We start from the raw sequence: 15,276 nt of genomic DNA, 5'->3' as shown, positions 1-15,276 counted from the left end.
TTCCATCTGAACATGAGGAAAAACTTCTTCACTGTGAGGGTGACAGAGCACTGGAACAGGTTGCCCAGAGAGGTGGTGGAGTCTCCTTCTCTGGAGATATTCAAAAGCCTCCTGGACGCGATCCTGTGCAAGGTGCTCTAGGTGACCCTGCTTGAGCAGGGGGTTTGGACTAGATGATCTCCAGAGGTCCCTTCCAACTTCTGTGATTCTGTTCTAGCTCTTTGCCTGCTAACTATTGCTGAGCATTCTTGAAATGCCATTTATTGAATTAACGCAAGATAAAATAGGAAAGGAGAATTGTGATAATTGAATCTGTTTTCCTGTGTAACAGAGTTCATTTGAAATGCCTTGCTTAATTCTTCTTTGAAATAAGGAATCTCTTTTAAAAAAACACCATTTTTAAGTGGTTGTTGCAACCACTACTCCATAACTATTTACAAGTTTGGAAGCCCACCAGCTTTTATTTTTGACTCTAGTTTTTATGACCTTCATCTGATTTTGATAGGTTTTAGGCCTGGATTTTCAAAACCAAGAAATTTGCTGCTTAAATGAGTCTAATTTATAGTTTAATGTAGCTGTGTGTTTCTTGAAATAAGGTTAAAATTGATTTTTAATGGGTAGCAAAGATGGAAACATGGGGCAAAGTAGTTTTCAGCTAATTAAATAGTACCCTTTTTCTCATTTTCTTTTTGTAATTTCTTTCGGTAGTGAATTGTTAGTGAAAGGTGCTAGATGGAAATCACTGGGAAAATTGTCAATTTATGCAGAGAACAAGCATGGCAGGACCAGTCCCAGGGAAGCTGCTGGCACTGCCTCAGCAATGTTTCTAAACTCTGAGCAAGGAGGGCAACCTGTATGTGAGAAAGCAGCAAAGTACCCATGTGCCATTGAGACGGCATTTCAGATATTGCTATTACGGTCATGGACACCTTTCTGCTGAGATATATAAATATATATTTTGAAAGGATCGGGTGTGTTTAGATGAGCCACTGCGGTTCAGTTTATCGTGGCCAGAGGTGGCCCTGGGGCCAGCATGCAGGAGAGCCCCTTGCATCCCGCTGCTGGCGCTCTGAATCACCTGCCTCCCCCAAAACGGGTTTTATTCACTTGCCTGATGAAATAAGGATGATATTTGCCTACCTCCAGGCCACTTCCAGACTGTGTCTCTGGAGCCGTTCAGTGTGGTGGAGTTACCATACGTCGGGGACAAAATCAGCATGTTCGTGGTGCTTCCCAGCCACAAAAGCACATCGTTGTCCCAGATTGAGTCACACCTTTCTGCTAAAGCCATAACCCTCTGGGCCAACAGCTTGAAGAGAATGAAGATGGACATTTTTCTACCTCGGTAAGTGATTTTATTACTTCAAGAGGGCTTTGCTACTTCTGCTGAATTATGATAGAATTATGTATGATAGCAATGACATGAGCAAAACCAAATGAGACACTTTTGGTTTTGTTCTTCTGATCACATCATCAAAAAAGCTGCTCTAACCCTCACTTAAGCCACAAAGAGGTGAGCTGGGAATGTTAATACTTTCTGGTATGTTATGTGCTGTCTGAAAAAAAGGAATCCAAGTTGATTCTGCAGCTCTTATTTAAAATCTGTTTGGTGTATAACAATCCTTTAATGATCTGAAAAGAGAGAAATGTTGTTGGCCCTTTCCTACACCCCATTCTTCTTTGCTTAAAAAAAAAACACCTTATTTTTACAGCTTGCTTGTACACTAAAAAATACATTAAAAAAAAGAATTCAGAAGCCCCCACCAATCACACCCATCTCTCAGTGCACAAGTTTCAGCTGCCCATTTTGCATGTTAGTCGTTCACTGTTGCTAGGAAATGCACATATCCTGACAGTGCTTTTTTGTCAACTATTCAAAAGAAATTGGGTAGCGGGGGGAATCAGGTGCATCTCTTACATGAACAGGAGGGCCTCTGTGGCAGTACCTATTGTGTGGATCAGCATGGAAGGGCTTTAGTACACAGCTCTTACAATACATTCCCCATGCTAATGAAGCACGGAAAAGCAATTTGTACATTAATATTCCTTTTTCTCCAAGCTAATCTTTTGCAAATGTTTCAAAGGGCCCTTTGCTACAGCCAAACAGATTGTTAAAAAGAGCACTTTCAGGTAAATGCAAAGTTCATGTGTCAAGAAGACCAAGAGGCGACCTGATTGCGGTAGATGGAGGTGGAGGTTTCTGTCTGTTAATGTCCTCAGATCAAGATGAGATGCTTTTCTGGAAAGTACGTTTTAATCAGATGGAAAGCATTCAGCTCCTAAAGCAATAGATGAATGAAATGTGACATCTTGAAATAAATTGTGTCCTTTCCACCTTTTAGCTCTATAAAACTATGAATCCTGCATTTAAATAAAATCTATCATGTTCATTTCAGATTCAGTATCCAAAGCCATTTTGACCTAAAGACAGCTTTTTCTGCCTTGGGAATTACAGACATATTTGATCCCATCAACGCTGATTTTAGAGGTATTTCAGGTAAGAGACTCTACTGAATAAGTGATCATTGAATAGTTGTAGACTCTCAGATCATATTTGAGTGATTCAGCAGACCTGGGCCTCCTGAATTGATCATACTTCTGTCTCTATGAAACTCCAACACACAATTCATATTCAACTATTTGCCTTTATTATTGATATTTGTATGTCAAGCTATTGTTCTGTGGGAAAGCAGAATCTGACAGGGACAGGGCTGCTTTTAGTTTTCTTGGGTTTTTTTTGTTTTTTTTTTTTTTAAGATTAAAGCTGGCAAAATAGCATAGACCTGGAAAGCAGTTATTTATTCAGAGCTTGATGATGCCTTAGTACGATTTGTATTCCTAATATTATTTTTAAGTGGTCATTTAACAGTTAGGGATGCCAGTCCAACAAGTCTGTATTCCAGCTCCTGACATCACAGACAATATTGGCCAGTGCTCATGATACTTTATCTTGCTAATCCAACAACTAATGGGTTAAATTTCACTTTCCCTTTGTTAAAATACCAATAAATACTAAAAGACACCAAATTATCTATTTTCTTTGTTTTTTTATTTTCAACTACTCCAGCAAAGTAAATTATTTCAACCTAGACATCCCTGCTCATAGCAGAGACTCAAAGTGGTAGTTGCCTGGTGAGATACAGAGAGATCCTGTGATACCTGTGTGTGTGAGTGAACTAATGGAGGCAAAACAACAAGAGATTTCTCCAGTTCAGAGGACCCTGCTTTTACCAAAAAGTTGCTTTCCTGGGACAAACCTCAGAAGGGCACTTTTTTTTTGATACCCCTTCTAAAATTGAACATAGGGTTGTTTTATTGCAGTATACGTCTCAGACTGTAAGGAGATGCTTGTTAAGATGAATACTTTGAGGAGATGAACTTCATTGTACTTTAGCAACCTTAAAGCAGCTTCAGCAGCTTCTTTCCTATGTATGCAACTTGGTGGCATTTTGCTTTATGTCATGCAGGGTGAGGCTTGTAGAAGTATTTGATCCTGGCCAACCCATGGCAGGGTTATGGAGTAAGGATATCCTGAGCTCCTTTTCAATTCTGTCCTTATGTGACACAGTTCTGTTCTGTAGTGGTAGGGTTTTAGCCACCATGGTCTAAGAATTACATGAAGCAGAGTTTATAAGAAAGGGTTGTGTTTTTGTTTCACCAATAGATACAGCTGGAAAAAAACAGGTAAGTTTTCAGTTTCGCCTTCAGGATGAAGCAGAAACTGTAATTTTCAGAATATTTACTCTCAGCTCACGTTCAGTACAGAAATTTGTTGCTTTATTCCAGACCTGGAAAAACTTCTTTATGCCTGAAAGCTTCTACTTTTTTCCAAAACATGTCAGTTTATCTAATTAAAAAATTGCTGCTTCTCCCCACGGTTTGGTCTTTCTTGCTTCCATCCCTGATTTTTGGCTAAACAATATTCAGACAGAAACAGATAGTGTTCTTTTATTTCCTTTTTACCTACATAATTCGGACTTGGTCCATATATTCAGACAAAAAAGAAAAGCCTCACGACCTTCCCCACTTTCTACCCTCTGAAGTTAGCTGGGGAGAAACAGACTTGTGACACTTGGTACCTGAAATTTCTTTTTCTCACAGCTCCATTTTATGTCACAGTCCCAGCCCTTCTTCCTGGGCAGCAGCGTTTTTGCCATTTCCCTTACAGTGGTTACTTGATCCAATATTCATTCATTGTCCCCCCGGGTTAATTAGTTTCTACTCCTGCTGAACACAGCACCTCTGGGAGACCTCTCAAACTGCTGATCACTGTTAGGGTTCAGCATTTGATCCAGCATTGTCCATGTGGTGGGTAAATAGATGAAAAAAAGCAGGTAAACAGAGGTAGAGATGGAGAAGTAACTTAGTTCACTACATTACACAGTTCCCCCAAAGAAACTGTCTGTAATCAGAGAGGCAGGCAAATTTATGCCTTCCTGCTCTCTCAGGGTACCTGTCTGCATCCTTTAGCAACACAGAGATCTGAGATGTGCCAGGCTCCCTCAGCTAAAGCAACTATTGCAAGTGTTGCCTTCCTCACATGTTAACATCTGAAGATGTTCCTACATGCTGCTCTTCTGCAGCCTGAACCCAGTTCCCACCACTAGGCATCTGTGGACATGGGCCAGGCGGCAGCTGGCTCTCTCAGCAGAAATGCGAGGACACAAAGCTGAGCAAATGTTGCAGCTCCTCCAGGCTTACACCGATGCAAATATAGCCAGCATCCATCATCCCCCCCTCCCCAAATCAGAAAGCCAGGCAGAAGGATGAATAGAGAACAGTAGAAATGCCTGTAAGCAGAAGAAAAAAATCCCAACTTTGCATTCATAGTAATGATACTTTCCCAAGAACTTCTATGCTCATCCATATTTTACAGGGAAGTCAAAGGCACTTGGGCTATCAAGCAAGCTGCATTCTGTGACACAGGATATGTTTGGGTAGATAGATTCAAGATACACATGAGCTTTTTAGCTTATTCTCCAAGTTGCCAGCATATGAGGTCACATGGGTCCAAAAGCCAGGTAGTCACGTTATCTCAGCTATGCCAAGATGAAAAAAACCCTTAACATCAAGGTAGCTCAGGGCTTAAGGGTGTCTGCACTCATCCCTACCAGACACACCTGTGAAAAAGCAGGAACAGAGCCAGAATTATAACTCAGGATCTGCTGACATGGAAGACAGATGCAAAAAAGCAGCTGAAAGACAGATTTATACTGTGTCATCTGTCTTTCTGAACATTGAATGCTGAAGGAACCCAGGAAAGGACTTTGTGGTAGAAGAAAAGCTAATATGTGTGACATATACTGTATGCAGCATCAGTTCACATGTCTTAAGGTGGACAGCATGTACTTCTTGTTACTGAAACAAATTCCTTGAAAGCTAAACATTGTCTAAAACTGTATTCCTTTTACAAAGCATTAAGGATTTTATAAACAGTTGTACCTTGAGAATAGTATTTTAGAAATTGTAAGAAGGGCTGCAAAATTTTAATAACTGGTAACCGTAGTTTTGTTTCATTTTTTTTAATGGAAAATAGCAGGAGCCAGGAATATGCCTCTATTGGTCAAACAGCATTAGATGATGATGCCTGTAGTTGATATTGCTCCAGCTGAAGGCAAAGGGGTTGGAATCCTTTGGTCTGGTTAATCTTCAGGGCAATTTTGTTTCAGTCATTAAATCAATTGCTCAGATGAAATATCTGACAGTTATATGAACCTCAGCTTCTGCACAAAAAATGGGTAAAGTATTTTGATAAAATAGGTGTTAGCAATAGAATTCAGATAATTGTCAGTATTCACTTTTTTTTTTTTGTCAGAGCAAGGCAGTCTTTATGTTTCAGAAGCTATTCACAAAGCAAAGATTGAAGTAACAGAAGATGGTACGAAGGCATCAGGAACTACAGGTAAATCAAATATACAGACTTTACTTTTCACTTCTGAAGCATATCACTACCAAACCAGTACTAAAATCTTTTATTTAACAAAGCATGCTAGCATGTAGATCACTCCAGTTATTTTGAAATTTAAATATATACCTGCCTTCTTTACCATATCGCATCTACCTTTTAACATCTGTATTTAGTATGCTTCCACTTCACCTTGTTAATTGCTCATAAGAACTCTTAAAACTCTTCCCCTTTTTTATGTTTGATCTTAAACCAACATGAAAAGGCTTGAGTGAAAACCAGTTTTACCAGCCCAGGAGAAATCCAGTTAAACAAAATAAACGACCACTTTTTCTGTTGGTCAAATCTGTTTGCTCAGATCACAGAAACAAGCAATTAAAAAAGGCTACTAACATTTTATCCACAGCTCCTTAACCACTAAGGAGTTGGGGGTTTTTTGAGGATGAATCTTTGGTAGTATTGACATTCAGGATGTAAAAGTTCTGTCTTCATGGAGGTGCTACAGGTTTATGTTTTTTAAATACTTTGAACAGTGATGTTTCTGTACAGTAATTTCTGGTAACAGATGCATTTCCACATGAGAAACTAGAGGGGGAGGAAAAATTCTGAGTAAAATCCCAGGTATTGACTGTAGTTTCAACAAATAACCTTCTTTCTCTAGTTGAATGACATGTCAACAAAAATCCTCCATTACAACTTACCTAAAGTGAAAGCTTTAGAACAGAGGACCTAAAATTGTTGAGCTGGTTAGCCAGTTTTTTATCACATGAGCTTTACCAAAGGCCCTTGCACTTGTGTTTCCCTTTTGGGAGTCTGGGACGCTACGGAGACGCTGCAGCCCCGTGCGGGAACAGCTGCCAGGAAGGGCGACTGCAGGCCTAGACCCCCGCGCTGATTAAATAGGTGCCTTGCTGCTTGCTTCGCCTCAGAGGCTGAGCGTGCTCTCAAGCTGCTTAAAGATCAGGATGGCAGAAATGTGATCATCGAGCACCTTTTGCCTTTCTGCTTGCCCAGGCTGTGCCTCAGGCACAAGGCAGACGTGCTCCACGCACATGTTGCAAATGCTGCTCCTTGACGGCAAATCACGGCAAGGTCCGGGTCTCTCTCATTTCCCTCGCTTGCCCTCTTTTCCTTCATAAAGAAATCCAAGGGCATGTGTGTGGGGAGAGAGCCCCACTGCATTGCACTGTGCTGCTGCGGACGCTGGGCTGCTCTGTGAAGTGCATCTGCCCCATGGTTGGGTCAAAGGATGCATGTCCAGGGCTTGCATTAAAAGGCAGGGACTGCACACACAGCTCGCTGTAGACAATCCACAATGCCAAAAAGGACTTGAGCACACTTGATCTGGTGTAATGTTCCAGTAGTGACATCTTTGGATAAGACACATGCTACATACAAATATATATATAAATACACACACATATATGCACACACCCCCACACATAGAGTGAATACTTGACATAATTAAGTTAACTTTGCTGTAAAGCTATAAACTTTTTATGTTAATTCTCATTTTTATTGAGCATTAGTATTTTTAGTAATATTTCTGATAATTCCCATACAAAAGAAAAGCTTTTAGGTGGCTTTGATTACATACTCTGGCTAAGGCTAACAGCAATCAGTAGACAACATCAGATCTCTATCCCACTGAAGCCAATGCCAGAACTTCCATTAATTCCAGTCAGACCAAGCTAAGAAGCTGGTTTAACAAGGTATAACTATATTTATTTTTTACTGTAAAAGCTATGCATCTAGTCACACACTAGCTTGGTGCGGAGAAAATGCTAAAGCAGGCACTTCTTTCTGGAGCACTGAAACGGTGCCACTCGGACTAGTTTTATTGAGCCTTACCAGAATTTTCAATGGAATTCCATTGCTCTAACTGCTCATTAAAATAATCCAAATCTTTTTGGCTTTTTGGAGAATATATTATTAATACTTCATAGCTACAAGGAAGTTAAGTGGAATAATTGTCCCATTTGTGAAATTTTATTTAAACAAGGCTTTCATTTCAATAATTGCTTTTTGGGCCATCATAACTCTGAAGGAACATAGTTTTGATACAGTAATTAATCCATAACCAGAGAGGGGAAGGATAACCATAAAGCAGTTCGAGATTGAGGATACTTAGGTTTTGTTGAGAGCTCTGACAGAAAAATTCCAGGATGATTTAGGTTTTCTTGGCTGTTTGTTTCCCATTTACAAAAGGGGACTACATTTGTGCCTTATTTATTTTTTCACCAGAACAGCACAGCTAGGAATTGGCTGATCAGTCAGGTAATAGTATGGTAATACTTCGGTAGTTTTCATTCGTAAAAACAATGATGACACTGTATTACCTTTGAAATCCAAAGACAGATAGAATCACTTCAGCAGCTAAGTATGGGTGTATTGTCTACATGTAGTCTCCTAACACTTGACCTGCTGAAGACACCTAGTGTGACTTCACTGTTGGATAAAATCCCTTTTTTTTATTCTTAACATACAGTAGTAACTCAAAACTCAAGGTACAAAACATGGGAGCCTGAGAGCATGGTACAGAAAATGGAATGAAAATGGATACATTTTACTAATGTTTTCTTCATTGCATTGCAGCAATGGTATTACTGAAAAGATCGCGAACACCTATTTTCAAAGCAGACAGACCTTTTACTTTTTTCCTGAGACAAGCTAATACAGGTAAGCATACTTCTGAATTCGGTAGCAGAATCATTCACAAGTAGCACCGAAATCAGTAAAAAGTTCTTCCTAAATAACGTGCCATTTTTTAGTCCAGGAAATGTCAGCATCATCTGGGGGCTTTGTTTTTAGAGCATAATTCATGTAATAAAGTTTAATTTTTTAAAAAAGAAGGCATGATAAACTCTTAATTCAGGGAAGTTAAATTAGCAGTTTTCTATGTATATGTAGTATGTGCTTAAAAAGATTTCCATCATAATTGTAGGCACCATAAATATCTTACTGATAAACCTTAAATGCCCTAAGATTTGAGACAGGCCTCCACAGGCAATTTGGTACACAAACTGGTATCACCTGGATTAACATCTGAAGAAGTTAAAATCTCAATCTTCCCCTATACATGAAACTTACTCTTTTACAGAGATGGCATATAGCAACCAGGCTTCTGATTGTAGGCACCAGGATTCCTGGGTCTAAAATTCACTGTATTGATGCCTACCTTAGCAGTATTTAGGGAGATATCTCAGAAATTCTGGAGATTAACAACCTTAGCTGCAGCTCAGAATATATAGAAACAAGTTTCTCTTCCCCCTGTATCTTAAATACCAACACCTTTGAGGGAATAGTTTTATGTTCCAGGACTCTTCACTGCTTAGTATCTTCATGAGACATGCAGGCCATCAAAAGCAATGGGTATGCACTGTATGTAACTAAGAAACTCCTTACCTGAGACCACAGCTTTGGAAAGAGCCTAACTTGTATCTTCACTTTTGCAAGAATTGCCTGGAAATGTGTGTTTCTTTTGCAAGCGATACTCTCTTTCTTGCTAGCAAACTCTCCTGGCCCCAAAACCAAAAGCACACAGAACAGACCTGAAAATTTGAAGGATCACCGTGCTCCTGGCCTCAGTATAATGCTAATATCTCATTTCAGCTCTGTAATCACATAAACTACCCCAGAATCTCTGGCAAAGGAAAGCAGTATATAGCTTGTTCACACTAATAACCAAAAATTACATTATGCATCTTTCAGCAGGTATTCCCTCCTTTGAAATGCCAGGCCCCCTCCAACAACTACTGTTCTTACAAATGCACTACATTTGCACCTTATGTATTTTTCTAAAAATCCCTCAAATCACCAGGTTTCTCTCAAAGCTGGCATCATTTCTGTTTAGATTTTAAGGAGACAAATAAGCACTTACAGGGTTCAGTAAAACACTCTTTAGGGCCTGGCAAGAAGACCGAAGGAACCATTTTCCTTATCTACTTTCAAGTTACACAATTTTGTTCTCTTAGTTGGTGAATAGCTGCCTATGTAACATTCTGCTTTAGAAGGAATATCCTGTTTTGACCAAAATACAGAGATGTCTTTTTAAAGAAAAAAGCACTATCGTGGTGGAGGTTTTGTTTTAAACAAACTTGGGTAATCATTACCATTCAGTGAACAGAAAACATCTTTACTTAGTGAGTGCAGAATTTTTAAAAAGGCATTAAAAAGGAAACGTGATCTATGGAAGCTGAGCCACAGACCCTTCAGGATTAAGAAGGAAAAGTGATTTTGGTGAATAAATTTGCTCAGCTTACAGTATATGATGGATAAATAGGAAGGAAATCAGTATTTATATGAGACAAAATACATACTTTGCAATCAACTCAGAAGAAATAAGTACAACTATATTTTTATAATTTAAGCTTTTTAATGCAAAATATGAAAACATTCAAGGTTGTTATGTTTATTCAGACCTAGTGAATGAAGTTCTTCATGTATGAAAAGCAGGAAGGGTAAACATGTTCTGATTTTAATGAATTTTATTAACCTAATTAGAGGTACTTAAAAGTTGTTAACCCCCAAAAGTTCACAATGAATTTCAGTATAGAACGAAATCCAAGTCTTCACTGCATTAGTTTTCTAGTAATAGCAGAAATGTACTAGGCACTTTCCAAGACTTAGAACAACATAGCTGTCTGAAATAACTGGAAAAAGCTTTTTGCTTTTTTTTCCCTCTGCCTGCAGATCTTTGGTTTTGAACACATCCCCTCTGAAGGACAGGCAAGCTAATAACAGTAACAAAACCAACTTAAATAACCACAAACTCAATAAATCTGAGGCAGTGGTGTCATTCAATGGGTTGTAAAAATCTCTGCTGTAACTCCAATATCAAAACAAAGAAATGAATATAGGCCCTATTTTGTTCTGTTCAAAAGGGGTTCTTCTGCCACCTGTTTGGGAAAGTTTCTGGTGTGGGCGACCAACTTTTTGGCAAAGGACTTTTTCTTTTAATATAGAAATGTTCAAATTGTCCCAGGCAAGCATACAATTGCACTGTTCATAACAGAATTTTTCCATCCATGCAGTGAGTGATCACAAATTTGCTAGCTCCATGCTTAAGTATCTAAACTGCATTACACACGTGGAAAACTTGGTCCTAAACACTTAAATAATTTTAATAATTTGTTTTCATTTACAGGTTCAGTACTCTTTATAGGAAGAATTACAAATCCTTCATAATAAATGCCAGACTAATACACTGTCTTCTGTTCCTCTTGTGGTGAGCTTTCCTTCAATGAAATTAAAGTCTGCACTGTATATTTATTAAAACAATGTTTAAAACAACACCAGTTTTGGAAGAAAAGAAGAATGAGCAAGTCCTCCATTACCTTATTACTTTGCATATGCTACAGGAAATTTATTTTATAGCTGTATATGAAGCATTAGAGTCACAACTAACGATTGTAAGTATATAAACATCCAAGGAAAACCTCAGCAGATTTTGCCACTTAAATGTTTAAGAATGTGGGTCACAGCTTCTGCTGAGCTTCTTCCTTGTGCCTGCAGGTGACCGGCTAAGCCAGCCTGACTGTTGTTGAATACACAGGGCATCTGTGAGAACGTGTCCCACAGAAAAGCTTTGCAATATATGTTATTTTTCAAGCATAACTTTATTCCCCCCTCCTGAAGTCAAAGACGTAAGAAATCTACAGTCTCGTCGCAGACTTAGCTTTATGTATTATCAAGCTGAGATAGCAAGGTAGCCAGCGAGCAACCTAGAACGCTGTGAAAAGGAGATCAACTTGAGAGGCTGTTTAAAAACTGACAGCAGAACAGGTAAGAAGCAGATGTACCACTGAATCAGTAACAATCAAGAAAGATTTTACGTAAGGGATGTTTTTTTAAACTAACAAACATGCAGAATGGACATTCCTGAGAAACAGAGAATGAGGCTAAAAGCCTCTAGAAAATGTTTTGTGGGTTGTTTTTTTTAGCATCCCAATAAAATTTGGGATAGAGGSAACGTTTTAGGACAAGATTCAGCAACTCACAGCACAAGTGTCAGAAACCCTTGCCCATAACGATTCTGGGTGAAGACTGCAAACCACTGAATCTTAAAAAAAGCATCAGAGGGGAGCTGCTCCCACTGAATCAAAGCTTCCAGATGTTAGGAGCATCTAACACTGATGAAAGACATGGCCAATAAAGGATTCAATGATATTTTGTGTCCCAGAGACAGCATCTTCTGGCTGTTGCTGCACTTGTAAATGGGTAAAAACTTTAACACAGAAAAGAAATTCCACGCACCATTCCTGAAAGGCTACTGCCCCATTTTACTACATTGTATTTTCATAAAACTGATGTTTGTCATTGCTTTGGATGTGCATAGAGTCCATTAATTTGCCATGCTGTTCACCAAATAGCGAAGCACAAAGTACATAAGGCTATCAATTATCATCCTATCTTAGTCACGATTCAGCATTAGCTTCTTTTCACTAGTTCTCAGATTAAGAGCAGAATTTGCAGTGACACAAAACTGCTCCCTCTTTCCTTAACACCAACACTAAAACCCTACAGTTCTGGAAAGGGAAGGCAGAACAAACCATTTCAATAAAAAACATACTCAATCCTACACAAAGATTAAAATAGAGCTTTTATTGATGGAATAACAAAAGTGCTTTTCTTAAATATTTTTCAAAATACATTTATACAACTTGCAATAATATATCCAAAATAACTGTATATACAAAACATTACCTTGTTTAATGTATGTGCTTTTTTTTTTTTTTTTTTGAAAATTACAAAGCAACTTTTTTTGGCAAAGTTCAACCTTAGAGGTGATAGTTTTGAAGGTTGGATTAAGAAAATAGAACCTGAGGGAAAGTGACACTTAAGTCAATGACAAGCAAGAAATTCTCCATTTAGTTAAATAAAAATGTTTTAGTGATATTTTTCACATTACAAAAATAACAGAAGTGAAGAAAAAAAGATGATGGATACTTTTCTCGTCATATTATAGAGCAGCTTTTCATTCTTTCAGATATGGGATTTGAGATAAGAGTGCATGTCAAAAATGAATGCAAGTAAGGACAGCAGTGCCCTGCTGTGGCTTTTTCTTATGTGCAGTCTCTTAGCTGCTGTTGATATGGTTGACCTGATTGGATCTGCGATGGATTTCTTCCAGAAAACTCTCAAGCTGTTCTATCAGCATTCGTTTTTTAAACCTGTATTTAAAAGAAAGTATAATAATGAATGCACACTATAATACAAGAAACATTACTTAAAAAGCTTTTACTGAACCCTGGAAACTTCAGTTATTATTCCAGATCCAGTGCATAATGAATATACACTGTTGTCTCCTAAAGTTCTGGTAAGCTACTAACTTGCTTTTCCATTCAGTGAGAGAATACAAAACTAGGGTCTCTTCTAGCACAGTGCTGAACATCACCTAACCCTTGGAAAGCCAGGGAAAATAGAATTAGCTGTTTGTGGTTTTCAGAAGTAAAGCTCTGAAGCAGAGAATTAAGGTATATGCTGAAAGAACTGTATCCCTAAAGGTGGCAACAGCTTTTAGGGATTATTTGCATGCCTTCATGGTGCAGTCACAGAAGTTAGGCGAAGCTGGTGCTGGTGGAGGGATAGCCATTACATAGGGAGAGTAGGTTTTAAAATTTGAGAGACAAATCAAAGAAAATATAAATGTAATTCACACCTGGAGTCTCTGCAGTTCTATTCCATACTGATTACAGAAATTTGAACATTAGACCAGTCTGTTTCCTTTGCTTACATCCCTGCCTTGCAGCATACAGTTCCTTGCTGTTTCCAGCTAACCCTCCCTCACCTTGCAACATTGCTGCATCTGGGAAACAACTTCCGACCGGTGCTTTGGCTGCTGTATGCATACTCAAAGACAAGAAGCAACGACAAGATCACACACTTTCTCAATTCAGTACTATTCTGAACTGTACAGCGAGTCCAGGCTTGTGACCTTATTAAACCCTGACAAAAGCCTCAAGTCTCAGCCAGGCCTCCTGGCTCACATAAACATTTGCCCTAATTCCCAGACTGCAGATTTCCCCCAAATCCCAGCTTGACTATGGGGAAACAGGCTCCCATACCCAACCACTTACTATCTTATTAAATACCCACACTCTGGGCTCTCATCCATCCTTCTCATCACAGTTCTCCTCTTCTCAATAATCCCAAAGAAACCCACACGCCCAGTGCTGCTGCCCTCCCATTCCTTCTTGTTTTCATAACTACTTCCTGSTTGTCACAAAGCAGGATAACCTGTGAAATAGATAGTTATTCCTTCTCATTCCCTCTAGTAAAAGCCAAATGACTTAATAGTGAAGTGCTTTATTACAATTTATTCTACTGGAAATTTAACACGTTCATAGCCTATGCAAGTGACTGGGCAATGTTACCTTTCAGAATACTGTCGAGCCCCTTTGAATCAGCTGTACAACTTAACAGGACACATTTCCTAGAAACTTAAATCCTGCCGAAAGGTGGGAATGACACACCCCTAATTATTCTCACGGTACTGCTGCCACGAGGATTCAGATTTACAGCGCACAGATTGAGGACATCATCCTGCCCTTCTGCACGTATCACTGAAAATTCTCTTCCAAATGCTGAGCCCTGCAGCAACCAATTTTTCCCAGGCAACAGGTTACTAAAACTATCTTTGGGAGTCACACATGTAAGCTTTCCCCGACAAAGACCTTAAATCATATTCCAGAATAGGCTGAAAGAAACAAAAAATGTTACCAATTAAGTATTTCTCATTCTGTTGCATAGTTTCTCCCCTTAGTTGTTACTAACAGAGACTGCATGAATCATGCAAATACTGTGAAGAGTAAGCACAGTTTCAAAAATTTATACCTAGTGTCCTTTTACAATAAAAGCAACTATGTAACAAGCAGCCCAGCAGCACACTTACAAAGATGGCCTTCCCAGAGCACAGATCACTTACTGCATGCATTTTCCAATGAAAATCACTTTTCTGTACAGATGTCCTAGGAAATTTCTGCAATTTTTCTACATGTGAACATACTAATCTATGTGAATTTTAGTATCTTCACTTTGAGATCTAATATCTAACTCTCGGGGGAGGGAAATCACAGAAACACAAAATAGTTGAGGTTGGAAGGGACCTCTGGAGGTCACTTAGCCCAACCTCCTGCTCAAAGCGGGGTCAATTAAGGAAGTTGCTCAGGGTGATGCCCAGTTGGGTTCTGAGTAGCTCCAAGGATGGAGACTCCACAACCTCCCTTCACAGCAAGCAAGTTTTGTCTTATGTTCAAACAGAATTTCATATATTTCAATTTGTGCCCACTGCCTCTCACCCTGTCACTGGATATCACTAAGAGAAGAGAAGAGTCTGGCTYCATCTGCTTTAGTCCCTCCCCCATCAGGTA

The 15,276-nt window shown here is 39.0% G+C and overlaps 2 protein-coding genes across 10 annotated transcripts in view; one reads left to right on the top strand and one right to left on the bottom strand.

Annotated features, from left to right (window-relative positions):
* The window catches only part of SERPINE3 (serpin family E member 3), a 27,059-nt gene extending 15,967 nt beyond the window's left edge, over nt 1-11,092 (top strand). The window contains exons 6-10 of the mRNA XM_026073671.1: nt 1,147-1,345; nt 2,397-2,497; nt 5,816-5,902; nt 8,501-8,584; nt 11,052-11,092. Coding sequence (XP_025929456.1) covers nt 1,147-1,345; nt 2,397-2,497; nt 5,816-5,902; nt 8,501-8,584; nt 11,052-11,092 — 512 coding nt within the window. The remainder of the gene's footprint in view (nt 1-1,146; nt 1,346-2,396; nt 2,498-5,815; nt 5,903-8,500; nt 8,585-11,051) is intronic.
* Nucleotides 11,093-12,628: 1,536 nt separating this feature from the next.
* Nucleotides 12,629-15,276, bottom strand: part of INTS6 (integrator complex subunit 6) — a 48,305-nt gene continuing 45,657 nt past the window's right edge. For 4 of the 9 annotated variants that reach the window (XM_026073677.1, XM_026073674.1, XM_026073678.1 and 1 more), the window contains one exon: nt 12,629-13,077. In XM_026073677.1, the coding sequence (XP_025929462.1) occupies nt 12,984-13,077 (94 nt within the window). In that variant the 3' untranslated portion in view covers nt 12,629-12,983. The other 5 variants (XR_003254827.1, XR_003254828.1, XR_003254826.1 and 2 more) reach the window with 5 other exon arrangements.

The sequence above is a fragment of the Apteryx rowi genome, unplaced genomic scaffold, assembly GCF_003343035.1.
Source record: "Apteryx rowi isolate R43461 unplaced genomic scaffold, aptRow1 scaffold_372, whole genome shotgun sequence".
NCBI classification, from domain to species: Eukaryota; Metazoa; Chordata; class Aves; order Apterygiformes; family Apterygidae; genus Apteryx; species Apteryx rowi.
The sequence above is the reverse complement of the archived record's forward strand: the minus strand, read 5'-3'. Positions and strand labels throughout refer to the sequence as shown.